Source organism: Bubalus kerabau, chromosome 17 (assembly GCF_029407905.1).
Source record: "Bubalus kerabau isolate K-KA32 ecotype Philippines breed swamp buffalo chromosome 17, PCC_UOA_SB_1v2, whole genome shotgun sequence".
NCBI lineage: Eukaryota > Metazoa > Chordata > Mammalia > Artiodactyla > Bovidae > Bubalus > Bubalus kerabau.
The window spans coordinates 54,198,534-54,219,866 of NC_073640.1; the positions used below are offsets into that span (position 1 = coordinate 54,198,534).

At 55.2% G+C, this 21,333-nt stretch overlaps 3 protein-coding genes and 1 long non-coding RNA gene across 9 annotated transcripts in view; 2 read left to right on the forward strand and 2 right to left on the reverse strand.

Moving 5' to 3' along the window:
* The window catches only part of LIPE (lipase E, hormone sensitive type), a 17,896-nt gene extending 17,179 nt beyond the window's left edge, over window positions 1–717 (forward strand). For all 3 annotated transcript variants that reach the window (XM_055551359.1, XM_055551357.1, XM_055551358.1), the window contains exon 10: window positions 83–717. In XM_055551359.1, the coding sequence (XP_055407334.1) occupies window positions 83–292 (210 nt within the window). In that variant the 3' untranslated portion in view covers window positions 293–717. The remainder of the gene's footprint in view (window positions 1–82) is intronic.
* The window catches only part of LOC129630851 (uncharacterized), a 9,754-nt gene extending 6,595 nt beyond the window's left edge, over window positions 1–3,159 (reverse strand). The window contains exon 1 of one of the 2 annotated variants that reach the window (XR_008703784.1): window positions 3,037–3,159. This is a non-coding gene — a long non-coding RNA (uncharacterized LOC129630851). Of the gene's footprint in view, window positions 1–2,977 lie in introns of both variants that reach the window. The other variant, XR_008703785.1, reaches the window with a different exon arrangement.
* A 7,655-nt stretch (window positions 3,160–10,814) lies between these two features.
* CNFN (cornifelin) lies at window positions 10,815–11,837 on the forward strand. The gene is made up of 3 exons (XM_055551944.1): window positions 10,815–10,925; window positions 11,369–11,505; window positions 11,604–11,837. The coding sequence occupies exons 1-3, from the start codon at window positions 10,817–10,819 to the stop codon at window positions 11,691–11,693; spliced, it is 336 nt and encodes a 111-aa protein (XP_055407919.1). The 5' UTR covers window positions 10,815–10,816; the 3' UTR covers window positions 11,694–11,837.
* MEGF8 (multiple EGF like domains 8) overlaps window positions 11,778–21,333 on the reverse strand; it is a 44,516-nt gene continuing 34,960 nt past the window's right edge. For all 3 annotated transcript variants that reach the window (XM_055551941.1, XM_055551940.1, XM_055551943.1), the window contains 3 exons: window positions 21,190–21,320; window positions 20,418–20,550; window positions 11,778–18,262 (listed from right to left, as the gene is read on the reverse strand). In XM_055551941.1, coding sequence (XP_055407916.1) covers window positions 16,994–18,262; window positions 20,418–20,550; window positions 21,190–21,320 — 1,533 coding nt within the window. In that variant the 3' untranslated portion in view covers window positions 11,778–16,993. The remainder of the gene's footprint in view (window positions 18,263–20,417; window positions 20,551–21,189; window positions 21,321–21,333) is intronic.

The following is a 21,333-nucleotide window of genomic DNA, read 5'->3' on the forward strand; positions in this document are numbered from 1 at the left end:
TCCGATTCTCCGCCCCCATCCTCGTGTCTCCTGCCTCTGTCCTCCCCCGCCGTCTGCGCATTTCCCTGCCCCGCCCCCGCAGGCCTGCGCGCTGGACCCCATGCTGGACGACTCGGTCATGTTCGCGCGGCGGCTCCGCGGCCTGGGCCAGCCCGTGACGCTGCGCGTGGTGGAGGACCTGCCGCACGGCTTCCTGAGCCTGGCGGCGCTGTGCCGGGAGACGCGGCAGGCAGCCGCGCTGTGCGTGGAGCGCATCCGTCTCATCCTCAATCTTCCCGGCCCGCCGGTCTGAGCCGGGGCGTGCCAGGCCCCGCAGGGAGAGGAGGGTTGTGGGGGGCGACACTAAAGGCTGCTTGTACCCATCTGCGCAGGGCTCCCTGGTGAATGCGCCTCGGGAAGGGCGGGGGGAACCCCGGGCCCGGGGCTCCCCAGCCCATCCAGGACCTCTCTCGGGCTGGGTGGAAGAGGGCGTGCTGTGCCTTAAGTAGGGGGAACGGCATGGGGAGAGTCGGGCGGGGGCCCCCTCCCCAAAGCTAAGACCCTGGCCTGGAGGAGGAGGGCGCACACAAACCAGTCTCAGAGACAGCCGGACTTGCACGGGATCACTGCCTTCTATTGCTGCTGTGACCACTGCAGGGGCGGGCCTGGCCCGACCTTGCAGATCGATTTGCTTTGTTTGTTTTTTGTAAATAAAAGTATTTAATTAGTTTGGCCTCTGGCAAATAGACAGGCTTCTCTGGTGGCTCAGTGGTAAAGACTCCTCCTGCCAATACAAGAGACACTAGGGACTCGGGTTCAATCCCTGGGTTGGGAAGATCCCCTGAAGAAGGAAATGGCAACCCACTCCAGTATTCTTGCCTGGAGAATCCCCCGGACAGAGGAGCTTGGCGGGCTGCAGTCCATAGGACCGCAAAGGAGTCAGGACCTAGCAGTTAAACAACTGGCAAATAGAGTGGGGACGGGGGTTGCCCACCAGGGGGCAGCATCAGAAGCCCGAGAACTTGGCACTGGCGAGCCGACGGAAGGCTGGGGGCCCAACACCTGGGTCCTGAGAAAGAAGGGGTGTGCAGGCCTGCATTCTTGAGTGTGGAAGGGCAGGAGCCCCCCTGCTAACACAGACCCACCTCCTCCTCAAACCTAATCCAGGTACAGTGCCAGAAGCTGGCTTCTCAGCTACTCCTCTTTACAAACCTAGACCCCGCACCCACCGGGAAAAGAAAACCGGAAGTCCCTAGAGAACCGGAGCAAAGCTAACAGGAAATCAGAAACAAACTGATCACTGAAAAACTGGAACCCAAGCTCTGCCCAGCTGTGACAGCCACTCAAGCCCTCACCCTCTGTAGGCCCTGGGTTTGAAGCAGAGATTTCCTTCCAGGGCTAGCCTTCAAATTTCCACACTCAGGTGGGGAAGAGACCCAGGCACAGACTGTCACAGTCCCCACAGGTTCTATCTGTGGTAGCCAGCAAGTCCTTCACAGAGGAGGTGATCCAAGAGCAAAAGTTTACTAAGAGAAAATAGACAAGGTTGTGAGAGCCAGCGGTCAGTGGTCAAGGCTTCTGCTTGACCAGAAGTTCAGATGCAAAGTGGGGAGTGGTCTGAGGGGCCTAGACTGGTCAGCAAGGGATCCTGAAGGAGCTGGAATGCAATTTGGACTATAAATGGCAGCGGGAGCCATAGAAGGGCTTTGAGCAAGGGAGGGACAGGATCAGCTCAGGCACTGAAAGAGTCTAGTGGGAAACAGGGGTGGACTGAAAAGGGCAAGACTAGAGCCCTGGAAGCAAGAGAGGAGGCTGGGGACAGGGATGACAAGCCCTGAGCTGGGGCAGAAACAATGAAGGTGGGGAGCAGAAGTCGGGGTGGAGCAGCTCCCAGAGCCATTACTGAGCTTGGATAAAGAGGACTTATTGAGGGTGGAGCAGAGGTTACAGGTGAGCAAGGGGATGAAGAGGACACTCAGGTCTGCACAGGGGAGCAGGTGGACAGTGAGACTCTACTGGGAGGAGGCTCAGGGGTGTGTGAGCTAGGTGAGGTACTGAGGGTGGTTTATCACACAGATCAAAAGGTCGTCTTCAACAGAGACAGACTCACGGACATACAGAATAGACTTGGGGTTGCCAATCGAGAGGAGTTTGGGGGAGGAATGGAGTGGGTGGTTGGGGTCAGCAGATGTAAGCTATTATATATGGAATGGATAAACAACAAGGTCCTCTGTACAGCAGGGGTCCCCAACCTCTGGGAGCTAATGCCTGATGATCTGAGGTGAAGCTGATGTAACAGTAAGTGAAATAAAGTGCACAAGAAATGCAATGGGCTTGACTCATCCTGAAATCATCCCCCGTCCCCCGTTCCGTGCAAAAAGTGTCTCCCATGAAACCAATCTCTGGTGCCAAAAATGTTAGGGACTGCTGTTGTATAACACAGAGAGCTATATTCAGTATGCTAAGCCAAAATGGAAAATTATAGATAGATAGATAGATATGTAACTGAATCACTTTGCTGTACAGCAGAAATTATCACAACATTGTAAATCAACTATTCGTCAGTTAAAAAAGCCTTCATGAGACAATCCAAGAGGCGGGAGGAGTCAGAAGAGGGAGGTTCCCTCCTCTGGAAATCCTTTCCTGTCCCACTAAACTCAAAAAGGACTCCCTTGGACTCCCCAGCCTCTGCAAACCCCTGCACGTCAATATATGGGTCTGTCCTCCCATCTGACCTGGGCTCCTTAAGGGCAGGGCCCAGGCCTGACTCATCTTGATCATCACCATTGCCCAGCAGGAGGCTGGGTGGATGAGTGTGTGAATGAGCGAGTGCGAGTGAGTCGCCATATGAGGAAATCAGTGAGTGAGGTACTTAATGAGGGCAGGAAGGACTGAACGCACGGGTGAGTTTAGTAGCTGGAGAAGGGAAGGGATGGAGGAATTTCCGAGATCGTGCATCCAGCTCCCCGCTGCGCCTCCAGCCTCAACAAAATCTCACCGTTTTCCGTCCGAGCTGTGTCCAGAATCCCAATACTGGGTGTGCTGTGAAGGGCTTACCAGGCCAGACTCGCAGAACCTGTCCGCTCAAGAGCCGCTCCAGCGTCTACGAAGCAGACGTTCCCCCCCACACACACACACCAACCGGCAAATACCTAGCACTTTGGCTGCCTGGTTGGACCTGCGGAGACCGCTCTATCGCGGTCCTCCTTGGGCTGTGGACCCCGCCTACTAGGGAATGCTCCCTGCCCTGAGTGGCCCAAGGAGTTAGGAGGTGGGGTGTCGGAGTGTCTATTGGCTGGAAGCTGGTGACTGACGTCACGGGTAGCTTATCACAGCTCGATTTCGGAGGCGTGCTCCAGTGTCAGACACGCCTCTAAAAAAGACAGACTTGGGAGCTTGCTGAGCTCGTGCGCGACTGCAAAAGGATCTTGAGTGAGGTTTCCGGCTGCAGGTAGAGCTGGACCGTTCGACGGCCTGATCCTGTCTTGAGAGAGGATTAGAGTCCGAACTCCTTGGTCCTGAGGAGGACAAACTGAGGGGCCTAGACTTCTGAGTCTGAGGGAGGAAGAGGCTGAGCGTCCGGATTCCTGATCTTGAGGAAGAGGGGAGCTGGGACCCTGAAGAATCGTGCTCCAGATTCGGGGACTCATGGATCCCAAGGGTCCCTGGCCTGCCCAAGGATCACAGATTTGGGGTTCAGGGGTTTTTGTGGCTACGTATTGTACTGGAGCCAGAGTTCTGAGTTCCTGAGGTGGGGCTTAGACTAAAGATGAATAGGAAAAAGGCTTCGGGGAAGCTTTGGCCTTGATACTGCCCTTTCCTTCATCCCTGAAAGGGAAGCCAGGGGCGGGTGCTGTGTGCAGAAAGAATCCAGAACAGGAGGAGACTTGAGACTCATGTGGAAACCAAGAGAAAAACACAGATACCAACTGAGAGAGTAAAATACTGAAAACAATAACCGCAATAGAGCTCACTTGTACGGAATTTACTGTGGCCTAGGTTCTGTGCTAAGCATTTTACATAATTATCTCATGTCTTCCTCTTAACAGCTCTAAGTGATCGGATTATTATTATTCCCACTTGACAGGTGAAAAAATGAGGCCCAGTGAGAGAGAATCAAGATCCAGATGTAAAGAGACACAAAACACAGATGGAGACAGATAGTGACAGACAGGCCCAGAGAGCGAGGGCCAAGTACACAGTGAAGAAAGAAGAGGGACTGAGAGTGGGACTCCCAGAGGGTGGGGGTCGGGGTTTGGGGCCTGGGACTCCTGGGGTCTGGAGGAGGAAGGGTGAGGGAGATGACTCCCAGGTATTTCCTCCTCAACTCCCAGATACCAGGCCTCTCACTATGGGTGTTGGGCCTGATTGGGGTTGAAAATACTGATTAGGACGGAATGGGTGTGTCGTGTGTCATTATCCTATTAGGATATGACAGAAATGATTCCCGGGATGTCCCTGGTCTGGGAGAATCCTCCCCCCTCCCCCGGGCCCGCAGCCCCCTAGCCTGTGTTCTTTGATCTGCCCAGATCAGCCTCAGGTAGGATTGGAGAAGGGTAGGTCCCTCTCTGTCCCTCCCCATCGTTGGATCCCCATCACCCAGAACTCACTGAGGCCCACTCTGGACACAGGTGGGCCACCCTGGGGCACCAAAAGCTTTCCTGGTGGGTCTTCATCCCTCTGGGTCTCTCTACTTTCCCCCAAGCCTTGAACCAATGCCTGTCAGAGGTCCTGGCACATTTGCAAGGGCTCACCAAATGCTTATGGAATGGATGGACAAAAAGCCACATCTCTTCGTGCAGCTCTTCCTCTGTTCCCCATCCGCCATCTCTCCCTGATTTCCCACCATGTTCTTTCTCATCCCCGCCCAGGCCTCACCTATCTCCTCTCATCTTCCCTTTCACCCTGGTGTTTCTCCTAAAGCTGCTGGGCCCACCATTCCCATTAGGGAGAAACTACAGCCAGCTGCATTGGCAGACAGATTCTTTACCCTGAGCCATGGGTTTGATCCCTGGTCCAAGAAGACCCCACGTGTGGCGGGGCAGCTGAACCCAGGCACTACAGCTACTGAGCCTGCACTCTAGAGCCTGGGAACTGCAACTACTGGGCCACACACCACAACCACTGAAGCCCGAGAGCCCTAGAGCCTGTGCTCCACAAGAGAAGCCCGCACTCTCCGCAACTAGAGAAAAAGCCCTCAAGAAAACGAAGACTCAGAACAGCCAAAAATAAATTTTTAAATAAATAAATTTTTTTTAATATGATGGAGAGAAGAGTTCTCAAGACCCCAAATACAGGCACACCCCTGGCACCTCAGAGTCAGGAATGCAAGATCAGAACAAACATGTGTCCTCCAACACCTGCTTGGTGTGATCTTGTATTTATACCCACACAAGCAGAGAACCCACACACAGCACGTGAAGTTATGTACAAACACACACACAGGGGTGCACAATTGTGAAATCACTTGCACTGACACCATATAGAAATATCCCATTCCACATGCAAAAGAGACACCTCAGTTATGTGATTATATGCCCAGCCACAGGCCATTCATCCAATCCCTACTAGGACCATGAGCAAAGACTTGGTTTTATTCACTATTGCATCACCAGCAACTAGAACATCATCCCCACTATCCTCATAAACACAAAATGTTTCCTGTGGGCCAGGTGCAGTTTCTTTACATGAATTAACTCATTTAATCCTCTCAGCAACTCTATTGGCAAAAACCCATTTTGTAGATGGGAAAACTGAGGTCCAGGGAAGTTGAGTGGTTTGTGCAAAGTTTCACAGCCATTCAGAGGCCATCAAGATTTGAACTAAGGTTTCCTGGATCAGAAATTGAACCCATGTCCCCTGAAATGGCAGGTGGATTCTTTACCACTGAGCCACCAGGGAAGCCAAGGAATTAGTTTTTGAGTGGTAGCTTTGTTTTCTGGACTCTATAGCCAGAAAGTGAGTGAAGTCACTTAGTCGTGTCCGACTCTTTGCGATCTCATGACCGAGTGCCTTCACTCACTTTCTGGCTATAGAGTCCAGAAAACAAAGCTACCACTCAAAAACTAATTCCTTGGCTTCCCTGGTGGCTCCGTGGTAAAGAATCCACCTGCCATTGCAGGGAACATGGGTTCAATTTCTGATCCAGGAAGACCCCACATGCTACAGAGCAACTAAGCCCATGCGCCACAACTACTGAGCCTGTGCTCTAGAACCTGGGAACCACAACTTCTGAGCCCGAGTGCCACAACTACTGAAACCCACATGCCCTAGAGCCTGTGCTCTGCAACAAGAGAAGCCACCGAAATAAACAGTCCGCGCCCCATAGCTAGAGATTAGCTCCCGCTCGCCACAACTAGAGAAAAGACTGGGCAGCCACGGAGATGGAGCACAGCCAAAAATAAATAAATAAAGTGCTACAAAATAATAATTCCTGCCTTAACCTAGTCAGAATTACAGAAACTTGACAACTGAGACTGCACCCAAACACAGGTGCAGAGGAGGGAGAAGCACAGGAGGGCAATTCAGACACATAAACAGAAAAGACACAGGAACACTCAGAGAGAGACACAGCATGACAACCCCCACACAGAAGCAACAGCACCCAGAGAGGCACACACACACCGCACAGCAGAGATACAACACACCCAAACCCAGACTCTGACGCACCCAGAGCACCCTGAGCCCGTCCTGTTCTGCTCCCAGCCCCGCTGGGCTGGCCTTCGAGGAAGCAGCAGGCTCAGGATGGGATGGGGGCCACCTCACTTGTCTGCTCAGCCAGACTGGTTCCACCAGGGTTATGGATGGCACCACCCTCCTTGTGAAACCCACGTTGGGCAACTGGACCCTGACCTGGCCTGGACACCTGAATTCTGGGGAGAAAGAGGCTAGGAGCCTGGGTTCTGGAGTAGGGACTGGGTTCTAAGGGAGGCGAGGAGGGTGAGTAGGACCTGAACTCTGAGGAGGGATTCCTGTGTTCTCGGGAAAGAGGGGCACAGACACTTGGATCCCCGCCTCCACCCCCCGCTTTATTTTCCTTCTGTTTATTGCTACCAACCCATCTCCCTCCTCTCCCCTCATGTGTACATGCTCAGTTGTGTGACTCCATGGACTGCAGTGTGCCAGGCTCTTCTGTCCATGGAATTTTCCAGGCAGGAATACTGGAGTGGATTGCCTTCTTTATGGATTCCCTTCTTTGAAACTGAGTTTCCAGATTTAGCAAATAAAAATACTGGACACCAAGTTAAATTGGAATTTCAGGTAAACAGCAAATATTCGGCTGGCCTGAAAGTTCAACCAGGTTTTTTCATAAATAGTACAGAAGATGGTACAGAGATGGTACAGAAAAGCTTGAATGAACTTGTTGGCCAACCCAATACTTTTTTAAGAGTAAGTGTATTCCCTCCAACATATGGGACACTGCTGCTGTTACTGTTTAGGCGCTCAGTCACGTCCGATTCTTTGCAACCCCGTAACTGTCGCCCACCAGGGTCCTCTGTCCATGGGATTTCCCAGGCAAGAATACTGGAGTGGATTGCCATTTCCTTCTCCAGGGGATCTTCCCAACTCAGGGACCAAACCTGAGTCTCCTCTTTGTTAGGCAGATGTTTTACCACTGAGCCACCTGGCAAGCCCCATATGGGACATACTTACAGAAAAAAAGTATTGCTTATCTGAAATTCTAATTTAACTGGACATCCGGTATTGTATCTGGCAACCCCATTTGAGGGGGATGTAGGCCAGGTGCCCAGAGACTCTGCCATGGTCACCCTTCAGCCCCCAGCTCTCCTTGTCCTTCCCTCTGCCCTCCTCCTCACCCCGGAGGAGTGAGGCCACCTCACAGGCCAACTCACAGCTTCTCCAGTCCTGATTTCTTCATCTACATGAGTTGCTGTATCTAATTGGGGCCCTTGGGCCGTGTCAGAGTTGGAAGAGGAAATTTGAGGAAGACTCAGGTTGTCATCTTGGGAGCCCTAGAGTCTGACCCTGACTGAGTCACCTGCAGCCCGTGGTCTGGTCTGCTGGGGGAGGGGGCCCTGTGGCTACCTCCACAGAGCAGGCCTCAAGGTGGGGAAGAGATGCCAAGACGGGGTGCAGAGACTTCCGGATAAGGGCACTGAGACACAGAGCTTGAGAGAAGGGCCTCAGAGATGAGGAGACAGAGAACCAGGAGAAACTGGGAGACAGATCTGCAGAGATGGGGAAAGAAAGAAAGAAAGGAGAGATTCAGAGCCAGAGAGACAATAATGCAGAAATGGGGTACAGAGCGGGGAGATGTTTCCCAGACATTCAGGATCCCAGACCAAGTGATGGAGACAACAGGCAAGAGGCTGGGTGCTGCCCTCAGGTCTGGGACAAGGACAGCAAGCCACTTTGGGGTGGTGCCAGGAGACCAAGGCTTGGGGGGAAGCGGGACCCCAGATCAGTAAGGTGATGCCCAGTTTGGTGATGACACCACTCCCTCTGCAGCTAACACCCCGATTTTCCAGTGCCTCCTACATTTTTGGAGTGACACCCGTGCTGGGAACCTCACCCACCCAGGTCTAATGCCGCTTCCTTCACTGAGTCACCTCCAACCCCGCCAGACCTGTTGAGGGGAGACTTCTGGGTGACTCAGGCATCCAGGCCCCCAGCTCTTTCATTTCCCAGGAAGCCAGCAGTCTGGGTGTCCCAGGACCCCTACCCGACTCAGGACCACAGTCTAGCTTAGCCCTGAGAGTCTGGAGTCCCAGCCCCCTCTGCCCTCAAACCCGGGAGTCCCGGCCCCCAGTGCTCTGTCTGGACTCAAGCATCCTGGACCACATCTTCCTCCTTCAGGAACCACAGGTTTCTCAGCTCCCAGCGTCCGCCCTTCCCAAGTTGAAGTTGGGTGAGGCATGTTTATTTACTTTGGTTCCAGCATGGGTCACCCCCCGCCAAACACACTGCCCCCCCTCCATATGCCTGGTAGGCCTGAATGGGAGGACCCAAAGCCCCCACTCCCAGGGAAGTTGGGGCCTCACTAAGGGTGGTGGGAGCACCACCGGCCTTTCTCTTCTCGCCCTTTCCCTTCCCCCGAAGCTGTGGGTCGTGGGTCGGCCAGTGGCTGGCAGCCCCACTCACCTGACTTGTTTTCTCGTTTCTGAATCTCTGGCTCCCCTTTTCTTGTTATTTCTCCCCAGATGTCTGTGCCCCGCTGTCTCAGCATCTCTCTCTCTCTGTCTTCTTGTCTCTCTCCATCTCTCTGAATTTCCTTGTCTCTCCCTCCCCTCTGGTCCTCTCCTCTCCCAGTCCCTCCCCATCTCTCTATCTTTCCCTCTCTTTGGTCTCTGGACAACTGTGCCCCTTGCACCTCCCCTCTGCCCTCTGTCTCCATCTCTCTGTCTTTCTGCCGCCTTCGCTTTAGACCTCTACTCCCAGCTCCTCACCCTTGGGCCCCCTCCCCCACTATTTCCTAGGTCCTCTGAGCAGAAATGGGATGAAGGATGGAGAGGGAGGGAGGGGAAGTCCCAGTGGGGAGAAAAGGGTCAGCCAGACCGGCTTGGCTCCCTGGGCATCTTCGTCAGAGCCCCGCCCAGCACCACACAGCCCGCCCATTTATAAGCCACTCGGTGCCCAGGTGTCACACATACTTCTGTCTCCATCATCGCGCAGCAGTCCTGCAGGTAGGAGCATCCACCCACAGCTCTCTGCTCAGAGGCTGGCGCCTCTGCTCTGTTCTTCCTGCAACTGACTCCACATCTGTCTCCTTACATTCTTCTGACTGCTTACCTCTCTGGACATCCCTGTCTTCCTCATGTCCCCTGTGACCGCCCCCCTTCTCAACCTGTTGACACTGGGTTGAATTTGGAAGTTCTGGGGCCTGGTTCCCCCTCTGCTAACCCTCTTGGCTGGGCCATCAGGTGTGAGGCGTTTTTCTTCAGCTCACTGAGCCTCAGTGTTCTGTCTGTGAAATGGGCTTGCAGAAAAAAAAGGTACTGGGCAGGTGTGAGTGCTACTGGTGGCGTCTCTATAGGCACCCAGCTCTGGTCTCTCTCTGCCCTTGTCTCTGACTCCGCCTGTCTCTTGGTCGTTCTCTCCAGCACTGCCTCTGGTATAAGAGGGTCCTCTGGGGTCTGTCGGGCAGCTGTACAGAGATGGGCGAGTTTCTCGCCCCCAACCCCATACATCCCTGTCCCATTCTTTCCTAGCAGGCAAGCTGACTTGGCCTCTTTCTCCCCAGCATCCTTACCCCTGAGAACTCAGCCCCCAGTGCCCCACCCCTTGCCCTGACCTCCCTCAGTATCCAGCACCCCCTGGGCAGACTCTGACGCTGTCACCGCCGCCACCTCTGCCGTTCCCAACGCCACCTCCTCAGGGCCAGCAAGATGCAGTTTGAGATGCACGACAAGGTGAAAGGCAAAGGTGGGATCGCTGGATGGACCCTCAAACCTTCCAGTCCCTGGAACATGGCCACTTCCTTCCCCTGGGCACTCTGGCTTCGAAGACAGATGGCACCTGCTTGCACCCCAGAAGCCCTGAAGCACGGGAACCCAGCACCCCAAGCCCAGACCTGGAGGAGGCGGTGGCACGTCTCGGCCCCGCCCACATGTGGCGCCAACCTCCCCTAGACCTGCAGGATGCCCCCCTCACCCCCAGCTGAACCAGACATGCAGGAGGCAGCAACTCCAGGAACAGAATGGGGGTGGCGATGCCCAGAAGGGGCGGCAGGGACTGGGAAGACGCAGTGGTGTCCCCTCGATGGGCGGCCTGGTGGCCTTGCCCGGACTGCCCGGCAGAGGGAGGGGCGGCAGAGGTGCCAGGGCCGGGGAGGTGCTGCGAGGCTGCCCGCTGACCCCCGTCCCCTCCCTCTGCAGCCATGTCCTACCCAGTGACCAGTCAGCCCCAAAGCGCCAGCACCTGCTACCAGACCCAGCTCAGTGACTGGCACACCGGCCTCACGGACTGCTGCAACGACATGCCCGTCTGTGAGTGCCCTGTCGCTCCCTCTCCAGACCGGGAAAGAGCGGGAGGGGAAGGAGGGTCACCCTCAGCTTCACCCTCCTCACCCCACTCCCCGGTCCCTCCCGTGGGCCCTGAATTCCCTCCCGCCTTTCTCCGACGCCCGACACTCCCTAGGATCCTGGCTTCATCACACCTTCCAACTCTCACGGGGACCCTCCTCGTCCCCCTTGCACCCTCGACTGTTTTCCTTGTGGCTCCAACTCCTTCTTTAAACTCTCTTTCCCACTCTAGAAACCCTTACTCTTCGGACCCCTAATTTCCTCTGGGACTTTCACTTCTTCCAACACTCAGTTGCCTCTGGGACCCTCACCCCGCGCCCCGCGGACCCCGCCTCGCCCCTCCCCGAGGCGGAGCCGGCCGGAGGCACCCGGTGGGCCCCGCCCTTAGCGCCCTGCGTACGCTCCAGGTCTGTGCGGCACCTTCGCCCCCCTGTGCCTCGCCTGCCGCATCTCCGACGACTTCGGCGAGTGCTGCTGCACGCCCTACCTGCCCGGAGGCCTGCACTCCCTGCGCACCGGCATGCGCGAGCGCTACCGCATCCAGGTGCGTGCGCGCCCGGGACCCGTGGGAGCCGAGGGCTGGGGGACTGGCCTCCTCGGGTGCCAGGTTAGGGCTGCTAACCTCTCGCTCCCACTCTCTAGGGTTCCATCGGTAAGGACTGGGCAGCCCTCACCTTTTGTTTGCCCTGCGCGCTCTGTCAGATGGCGCGGGAACTGAAGATCCGAGAGTAAAGAAGTTTCCCCCACCTTCTCCTTCCCGCCCCCAGCCCCCGACCCTTCTCCTTTCCGCCCCCGTGACACCTGCCCTCCTCTGCCCTCTCCTGGGAGGGCCTGCCCCTCCACCCCATCCCTCACCAAAAATGCATCCACAATAAAAACCTGAAAACCAACTCCGCCTACATCCTTTTTCTCCCAGGGAAGGAATCTGGGTGGAGAAGGAGGTTTGGTGAGGGAGGCGGGGACACAGGGGAGATGCCTTGGTGTGGAGGGAGTTCCGGAGGCAGATGCTTGACCTGCATTTGCTGTGTACGTCGTTGGCAAGTCTCTTCCTCACTAAGTCAGGGAGTCCTCGCTAACAAAGTAAAACCACTCACTCCTTAGCTGCCAACCTAAAGCTCTTGACTGGAGCCTGAAAAGAAGCAAACCCAGAAAGGCTGTCTGGGAACCATGCAGGCACTAACCCTTCCAAAGAACAAATTTCGAAGAATCCCCTTGCTCAGTCATTGCCTATGGACTCTTGGTCTACATACAATGCTAACAGATTTGAGGGCTCTGTCTTCAAAGCACAGAACTGTCAGGTTTAAAACCCTAGTGCTGAAAGGAACATTCAAGGATCATCTGATTCAATCCACCCTCTTTATTGCAAAAGCAACTAGCAGATTAAAAACAGTTCAGGTTTCAACACTAGACAGACCTGGGGCTCAACCTTGACTCTTGCCACTTCCTAGCTGTGTTATCTTAGTAAATGAATAAACGTTTCTGAGCCTCTTGCCCCCACAAATTCTGGTGGTTCAACTTTCAGAACATATCCAGAGTCTCCCGTCTTCCCACTCTACTGCAAGACTTGCTCCAACCACAGTGGCCCCCCACTGAGCTTCCTGCCTTGCCTCCAGCCTGTTTTTAGTTCCTCCCCCACAGAGGAGCCCTGTGGACACATGTGTGGAAGTAGATCACATGTCTCCTGGGCTCAGAACCCTCTGATGGCACCTCCTGCATGGAGGAAAAAGCCAGAGTTTGGGGACTTCCCTGGTGGTCCAGTGGTTAAGAATCTGCCTTCCAATGCAAGGGAAATGGGTTCAAGCATTGGTCGGGGAACTAAGATCACACATGCTAGAGAGCAACTAAGCCTGTGAGCCACAACAAGCCACAGCTAAGATATGACACAGATAAAAATAAGTATTAAAAAAAAAAAAGAAACAGCGTCCTCACAGCAACTTAAGGACCTGCACAATCTGCCTCTTTTTCCCCCTGTGACCTTCCCTCTTTATTCTCTTTATTCCACAGGAGCCTCTTTGTTTCTCTGAAATGTTAGGCGTGCTCCCACGTTAGGATCTTTGCTCTGGCTGTTCCCGCAACTCAGAGTTCTTTCCTCGGATGTCCTTATGGCTGATTCCTTCACTGCTGCTCACATGTCATCTTAAGAGCTAGGCCCTCCCTGGGACTTCCCTGGTGGTCCAGTGGCCAAGACTCCGCACGTCCAGTGCAGGGGGGCCAGGTTTGATCCCTGGTTGGGGAACTAGATTCTGCATGCCACAACTAAAGACCCTACATGCTACGGGTAGGACCCAGCGCTGTCAAATAAATTAAAAAATTAAATAAAAACTCATGCCAAGCACCGAGCACAGTGCTGGAGTGCTGTAGGCCCTCGGTAAAATTTCTCCTGAAGTCCCTAGGATGTCAGTGGCCACACACAGGCTAGAATCCAGGTCCCTAGCCTCCCGTGTCCAGGCTTTCTCTCACTTCACTATGAGCCTCTTAGGTGTGCATTCAGGTGTGTGGATACCAAAGAGAGGTGCCAGGCAAGGGGCTGACATGGAGGAAGGAGGAACACACGCCATGGGGCATCTGTACAGGGACATCTACATAGCAGTGACAGGGGTTGGAGGGAGGGTAGCTCTGTCCCAGGGAAAAGTCCAGTCCAAGAGCAAACGTTCTGCTTAGGAAGGCAAAGTCACAGCGTGAGTGTTAGGCAGAGACCTTACCAAAGTGTCTGAGCACAACATGTAAGAGTCTGGAGGAACCTCAGCTCCTTTCTGATTATGCGTAACCACTGGCTCCAGGACTCCCCCAGGCAGCATGTCCCACTGCTACCTAGCTTCCCCAGTTGGGCAATTCTGCCTTATCCTGAGCACAAATTGGCCATTTTGAACACCGACTCCGAGCGTCTGCTCTGCGCTGAGATAGCTTTCAGTGAGGTCTATCTGTGCTGAGTAATGCCATCCTTCCTTGGGACGTGGAAGAGCCTGGTGGTCAGGAATGTGGGTGAAAGAGTCAGAAGGTCCGGATTCATATGGCAGCTGTCACTCAAAGAAAAAGAACGTGAAGTCGCTCACTCATGTCCGAGTCTTTACGACTCCATGGACTGTAACCTACCAGGCTCCTCAGTCCATGGGATTTCCCAGACACAAGTACTGGAGTGGGTTGCCATTTCCTTCTCCATAATGTCTATGAAGTACTGTTTTTTCATCTGCAAGATGGATACTACACGGTACCTACCTCATACAATTGGTTGTTGGAAAGATCAAGCGAGCCATCTAGCATTGATACTTAGCAATGTAAGTTCACAGTCACGTCTTGGAGGTCAGGTGTGACTATCATCTCATGAAGGCAAAATGTGTGTGGGCAGAGTAATCCCCCAAAATTCCTTAAACTGCCCATCAAGTCTGAAAATATCGTGATACTCACAGGCTGCACTGAAGGCTCACTGGCCCCCTGGATGCAACACATTTCTGTGTTCTTGGCTAAATATCAGAGGTGGCCAGCCTGTGCCTAGGGGCTGGATTTGCAGAAAGTTAACTTAAAAAAATTTTTTTTCATTTATTTTTGGTTGTGCTGGGTCTTCCTTGCTACAAGGCTACTCTCTAGTTGCAGGGTGAAGGTTTCTTACTGCAGCAGCTTCTCTTGGGGAGCATGGGCTTGTCGGGCCTCAGAGGTTTTGGCTCTGATGCTAGAGCACAGGCTCAGTGGTTGTGGCATCTGGGCTTAGTTGCTCCGTGGCATGTGGGATCTTCCCAGACCAGGGATCGAACCCCTCTATCCTGCATTGGCAGGTGGATCTTTTATCACTGAGCCACCAGGGATGCCCCCCAAAAGTACACTGTTGAACACTCCCAGCCAGACTGAAGGGATGGGGTCTCCTGTCCCTACCTTCCCTCACAACAGGGCTCTTGCTCACCCAGAGGACTGGCAAATAGAAGTTCCCATGATGCTTTCCATTTGGGTTGAGAGAATCTACTTGAAGTGGAGAACACTCACTGTGCCAAGGCCTCATTTCAGTCTTTGTGCTGCCTGAGTTCTCTTAATGTCAGGGGCCAGAATAAAACCTGAACTTGGGACCAAGGCAGGCTGTTTTCCTTCTTGAGCTGAGTAGGGGGTCTCTTTTTGATAGGGATCTGGGCAAGGGTAAAAGGTCTCACTGCCCTCAGGTCCCCTCAGTTCATGCCTTCTGGGAAACAAGAGCTTCTGTAGTGGTACCACTCCCATGCCCACCAGAAGAGATGGTGAGGAGTCAGGCCCTGGCCACATGGCTTGGGGGGCGGGGGCACCAAGATAAGGATGTTTATCCGACGTAACCAGCTCTTAGGTGCCCGGTCAGAGAGCCAAGCCAGCCCATCCCCTACAGACAGCACTTGACACCGGGTCTTCACACACTATTTGTTGCTTTTACTGCTCCCCCAATTTCCCACAGCCTCTGATGGCAACATAGGGATCAGCCTCTTAGACGAAGGCCCCCAGCAGACAGGAAGACACAGGGTCCCCACTTTCCAAGGTCCAAAAAACAGCTGGGGGGGTGGAGTCTTGGGAAAGGAGGAGTCCGAAGTTCAAGATGGTTAGGATTGGGGGAGGTGGGGCAGTCTAGGGACAGAAGGGCTCAGAAATCCAAGGTGGCGGCTGGGGCAAGAGGAGGCCTTGGGGAAAGGCCAGATGCTGCTTCAAGGAAATGTCATCTGGGAAGAGAGTTGTAGGTTGAAAACTGTCATTTCTATTCCCAACCTGGGTATCCCCCTCCCCCGACAACCTCACCCAGGAGAGCATCTCAGGCAGGGGCTTTGTCTCCTCATGCGCCCTGGCAGCTCAGTGACCCTGGCCCAGGCGTCGGGGAACACCACCTGAGCTTGTCCCTGCAGCCTCATGGTGGCAGAAACAGCATCTTGCTCTGGCTCACTGGGCGGCCCCACTTCCAGTCTCCTCACAGCAGCACCCCTCCTTCACCACTGAGCCAACCCCCACACTCAGCCCCCTCTGCCCAGATCCTCAGGGCAGCGGCTGTGTCCCTGGCAGGACCTGACTGAGGAAATGTTGCTGAAAGGCATCTCAGGTCTAAAGCTGGACTTCTAATCTTCCCCCACAGCCCCAGTCTGTCCCACCTTCACCAACAACCCCACCTCGGCCCAGTTTGGGCCACAAAGCTGGCGTCAGCCTGGCCTCCTTCCCTCCCCTACTCCGATGTCCATGTTTGCCATCATAACATCTTTCCACTCACCCGCTTCCGTCCCAGTCTCCTCTCACAGCCTCTGCCCTGACCTGGCCCATCTCGGGTCCTGCCCTGCTGCGGCTTCTCTTGGCATCTCCAGTCTATTCTCCACACAGCTGAGTGACCTCTTAAATACATCGGATCCTGTCATTCTCCCTCAGAAGGCTGTCCAATGGCTTCCCAATGCCCTGAGAATAAAACCTCAAGCCCTACCCGGGGTTGGTGGGCCCCGGGTGATCTGCCCCCTGCTCGACCCTGACCCTACCGCCTCTGCACATTTGGTCAGGGCCACAGTGGTCAGCTTTCTGACCCTTTTCAGTAACATCAGCCACTTCCCACCTCTGTGCCTCTGTCCTCGCAGTTCCTTCTGCCTGGATCCTGCTCCCCACAGGTCCTCCCACAGTCGGTTTCCTTCTTAAAGTCGAGCTTCGCACAGTGAACAACTGACTACCCCGAGGTCCCTCACAAGCGCATCCCGTTGCTAACTCACACCGCTCACCCTATTCAGACATGCTTTTCCTCAGTTACGCGTGTGCGTGCGCATTCGCACGTCAACTGTCTCTGGGCACTGGGACCTAAAATCCCGCGAGATCAGGGACCTTGACTGTCTTGGTTCCTACTCACGCCCAGTGCCTTCAACAGTGCCTGGCACATAGTAGGTATTCAGTCAGTAATTGTTGAACGCAGAACAAAGAAGGCTCTGTCTGGGGACCCTCCCCTCAGGGGAAAGAGAAACCAGAAGTCTCTGAGGACACACTGTCCCAGTTGGAGGGGCCCCAAGTCCAGGGCAGCCACCCTAAGGGGACTCGACTGCTGGGGCCGAAGACCATGCCGAGGGTCAGAGGGACATGCTGGTGAGGTTGTCCTGGCTCAACAGCCCCTTCCGGCCCGCACCAGCCCCATGCCCACTGCCCCCAGCGCCCCCGCCGCCGCCGCAGTACTCGTGCAGCCGGTGCCGCAGTGTGACGAGCGCTGATCCCAGGCAGGCACCGTTGGGTGCGTGGGGCCCGCCAGGCAGTTGGAGCAGCAGTGTGGCCACGCCGGCCATGCCATCCTCGGTGGGCTCAAGGGTGATAGGCCCGGCTCGCAGGCCGGCAGTGGTGGTGGGGATGGCCGGTGGGCAGCAGCCCCCTCCTACAGGTCCCCAGGGCCCGCCGGCCCCCGTCAGCAGCAAGGGTGCCAAGAAGGGCTCAGAGCGGCGGAAGGCGGGTGGCGGGAGCCCGGCAGGCTTCCAGGCGGGGGCTGGGGCAGCAGGGTCCGGCGGGAAGCAGACAGTGACCTTGGCGAAGGGGCGGCTGGCCATCTTGGTCATCTCCTGCAGGTGCCGGCGCTGTTCCTGCCGGTGGTCCAGGGCCTGCTTGGCCTTCCAGAGCAGCACACAGAGCGAGAGGAAGAGGAAGAAGCAGGAGAAGAAGACAGAGAAGAAGACAAACAGGTCAATGTGGGCCTGGTCCTGCCGGAAGAACAGCAAGCCCTGCGAGTCAGCTGAGCCATTGGCACTGGGCCCACTTGGGTCTCCCACACCCAGCAGGAGCAGGTAGAAGCGGCTGGACTTGAGGGTGTGGTGCTCGTGCGGGTAGGTGATGACCAGCCGGTCCCTCATGCCACGGACCACCAGCACCGCCGACGGCTCTGTCACTGTCACGTAGGTGATCAGGCCCCGTGGCCAGACCTCCCGCACTCGCGGCTCTGCTGGAGTAGCCGGCCCACCTCCAGCCCCAGGTCCCCCGAGATCCCCAGGTCCCCGGGGCCCGCCGTCAGCAGGGGGTGGGGGGGGTGGGGGAGGCGGTGGCGGCTGGATATGCACGGTGTGGACACCAGTGTCAGGAGCCACGCGGACCACAAAGGTGTCATAGGAGGTGGAGACGTAGAGGTCCACGGCGCCAAAGGTCACGTCCAGCGTCAGGCGGATGTCCACGTTGGTGAACTTAGGCTGCACTCCAAAGAGAACGGTGCGGCCGGGACCCAGAGCCCGGCGCTTGGGCTCGTGGAAACAGTTGGTCTGGGACGTGGGGTCCAGGCAGTACTCCTGTTCCACGGAGATGAGGCGGTAGCACTGCTGGCCCCCTAGCGGGCTCCCGTGGAATGACTCTCGGCACTTGGCACACTGCGGGCAGGGCAGGGTGGGACAACTCAGTGTCCAGTCCTCCGAGGAGACAGACTGTATTTTGTACCTACTGGTAAGTAACCTCTGCCACTGTAGCAGGTCCTCTATTTTGTATCTACTCCTTAGCCCATGTCCCAGCAGCTTCCCTGTGACCCCGCCCCCCCGAAGGCCCCTGACACAGTGTGGACACTAAGAGCACCCTACACTCCAGCACTGTGGTTCCTGGTGTCAACCCAGCAACCACAGCACCCTGATGGCGAGGCCTCTGGAACTCTGAGACACAGCGATGCAGAGCTCTGTTGAATCCTGGCTTGACCACCTCCCTAGCCGTGTGTCCTTGGACTAGTGACCTACCCTTGCTGAACTGGAGACTCTTCCTCTGTACCCGGGAGCAAACACTGCTGAAATCATAGCCCCCACATGAGTAGGCCCGCCTGGCCCGCTGGCCTTGTTGTTTCTGACTGTAGCAGGTAGGTCCTCCCTCGGGGCCTTTGCACTGGTTGAGCCTCTGCCTAGATCGCTCCCCTGCTCCCCCAAGTCTGAATGTCCAGTGTCCTCACGTCCGTTGGCTCTTTACTCAAGTGTCACCTTGAATGACACTTACTCACCTTCTTGCTCAGGCCATTCTTGGCCACTGTATCTACCATTTCCACCCCCCACACCCCCGAGCCCTCCTTGCTGCTTCATTTTCCTCCTTACTGCTCATCACTAACACCCTGCGTGTCTTGACTTATTTTTCTGTTTATTGCTGGACTTCTCCATGAGTTCCCCAGAAAGTGAAAGCATTAAGTCACTCAGTCATGCTTGTCTCTTTACGACCTCAAGCCCACCAGGTTCCTCTGATCATGGAATTCTCCAGGCAAGAATACTGGAGTAGGTTGTCATTTCCTTCTCCAGGGGACCTTCCTGACCCAGAGATCAAACCCAGGTCTCCTGCATTGCAGGCAGATTCTCTACCGTCTGAGCCACCAGGGAAGGACGGAACATTTTGCCTGTTTTGTTCCCTACTGTGTCCCAGCGCTCTGCATAGTGCCTGGCATAACTAGGTGCTCAGTTAATACGTGCGGAATGAATCAGTGGATGGATAACAGCTCACTTGATTCCTGCAGTCCAGTAGAAATCGCTCAGTCTCTGAGGTTGACCAGAGCCAGTCCAAGCTCCAAACCCAAGCAGCTGTTTGACCCAGGACAGGTCTCTGAGCCTCTCCCTCTTCTGCCCACAGCTCACTGAGACCCCAGCACAGCCTTCCTGAGCCTTCCATGTGTGCGCTGTCTCCGCTGTATCTGTGGCATAGCTCCAGCTCAGTGGCAAGCACTCCCTATGTAGTAGCTACCACTGCTATCACGGGGTGCTTCCCAGGTGGCTCAGTGGTAAAGAATCTGCCTACCAATTCAGGAGACGCAGATTTGATCCCTAGGTCAGGAAGATCCCCTGGAGAAGGAAATGGCAACCCACTCCAGTATTCTTGCCTGGAGAATCCCACGGACAGAGGAGCCTGGTGAGCTACCGTCCATGGGGTGGCAAAGAGTCAGACATGACTGAGCAACTAAACAGCAACAACTGCTATCATTAGAAGTGAAAGAAACCGCTTAATCAGAGCCCCCAAACAGAGCTGCTGGAGGAGAAGGTCTGAACTCATCTCCAACGCTGTCTGTTCAGACAAAGACCAACAGGCCTTTTGATTAAGCATCAAGAAAGCAAAACTGGTCCTGGGTGACACCTATCCCAGGTCAGACAGCTGGTTGGGTTTGCAGCTTGGACTGACCCTGGTCAGTCCCAGGTGTGAGCACCTGGATCTGGCCAGTCCTGAAGGCAGACTCCAGAACTCGGTTCTTAGAGCCACGTTTTGTTTTTTGCTCAAGCTACTATGATACGAGTTTTCCAGCATTTGCCATCTTTAAGTTGTGACTACCTATAATGGAGTCTGTCTCCTTACCACCCTTAAAGCCCCCAGGAGGTTCATTTCTGGGTTCCCAGTATCACGCTGAGGGCCTGACACTGACTAGGGATCAGTTTATCAAGCTGACCTTGATCCCCAGGACCACAGATACCAGAACCATGTTGTCAGTCCTGCCTGAGCCAGGCTGCCTCATCCCAACTTGGACCTCTTCTGGGCTTGGGGCCCTTGACCCATAACTTGCATCTCCAGCCATACCTGGTATTTGTAGCAGTCTCGGCGGTCACTGGGGGAGCTGCCCTGGCACGTGCCCGTCTCTGTGTTGTTCTGACATGGGCAGCCTGTCCCATCCTGCTCATTACACGTGTCCGCGTGGCCATTACACTGGCATCTGAAGAGAGGGAAGAAAATGCAGGTTATAGAGCTCCCATGACCTACAGGGGCCAGGCTGGATGCTGTAAACACAAGCTCCAATCCGTGAGGCCAGAAGAGGAAGCTGAGGCTCACAGAGGTCAAGCCGTTTACCCCAAGGCCACAGAGCTGTTCAGTGGCCGAGTCAGGATTAGGACCCAGGTTGGATGGACTCCAGGGTCACAAGGAAGGGGATGGAATGGGAAGACTGGCGTGAGGCCTCTTCCTCAGGGTCCTCTCTATTTTTTATTTTTAAATTCAAAAATTTTTTTTAATTTTTGGCTGCACTGGGTCTTCGTTGTGGCATGTGGGCTCTCAAGTTTCAGTGCACAGGCTTAGTTACTCCCCAGCATGGGGGATCTTAATTCTTGGACCAGGGATAGAACCCACGTCCCCTGCATCGGAAGGTGGATTCTTAACCACTGGCCCACCAGAGACATCCCAGGGCCGTCTCTCTGCCCAACGGTCTCCACCAGGGCTGCTCAGCAGCCTGCATTTCAGCACCAGCCTCTGAGGTGGAAGGTCTCCCACCTGAGGGCTGAGGACTGGGGAGAGGACTCTGGCTCTCAGAGCTGCTCCTATTGGGCAAGGCGGAGGTCCCAGGCCCGCCTCCACTTACTTGGTGCATTTCCCGTCGAGGAGGAAGTAGCCGTGGAGGCAGCTCTCACACTTATCCCCGTAGCTGTTATTCTGGCAGTTCACACACACAGCCTCATCTTCGCTGGGACCCTCTGTCGCCCAGTGTTCAATCTGGCCAAGGGAG

Bases quoted from the DNA above. Each gene is read 5' to 3' on its own strand.
- CNFN (XM_055551944.1), top strand. From the start codon at position 10,817: ATGTCCTACCCAGTGACCAGTCAGCCCCAAAGCGCCAGCACCTGCTAC. The intron at 10,926-11,368 runs GTGAGTGCCCTG...CGTACGCTCCAG, and splicing joins CTGCAACGACATGCCCGTCT to GTCTGTGCGGCACCTTCGCC. The intron at 11,506-11,603 runs GTGCGTGCGCGC...CCCACTCTCTAG, and splicing joins GCGAGCGCTACCGCATCCAG to GGTTCCATCGGTAAGGACTG.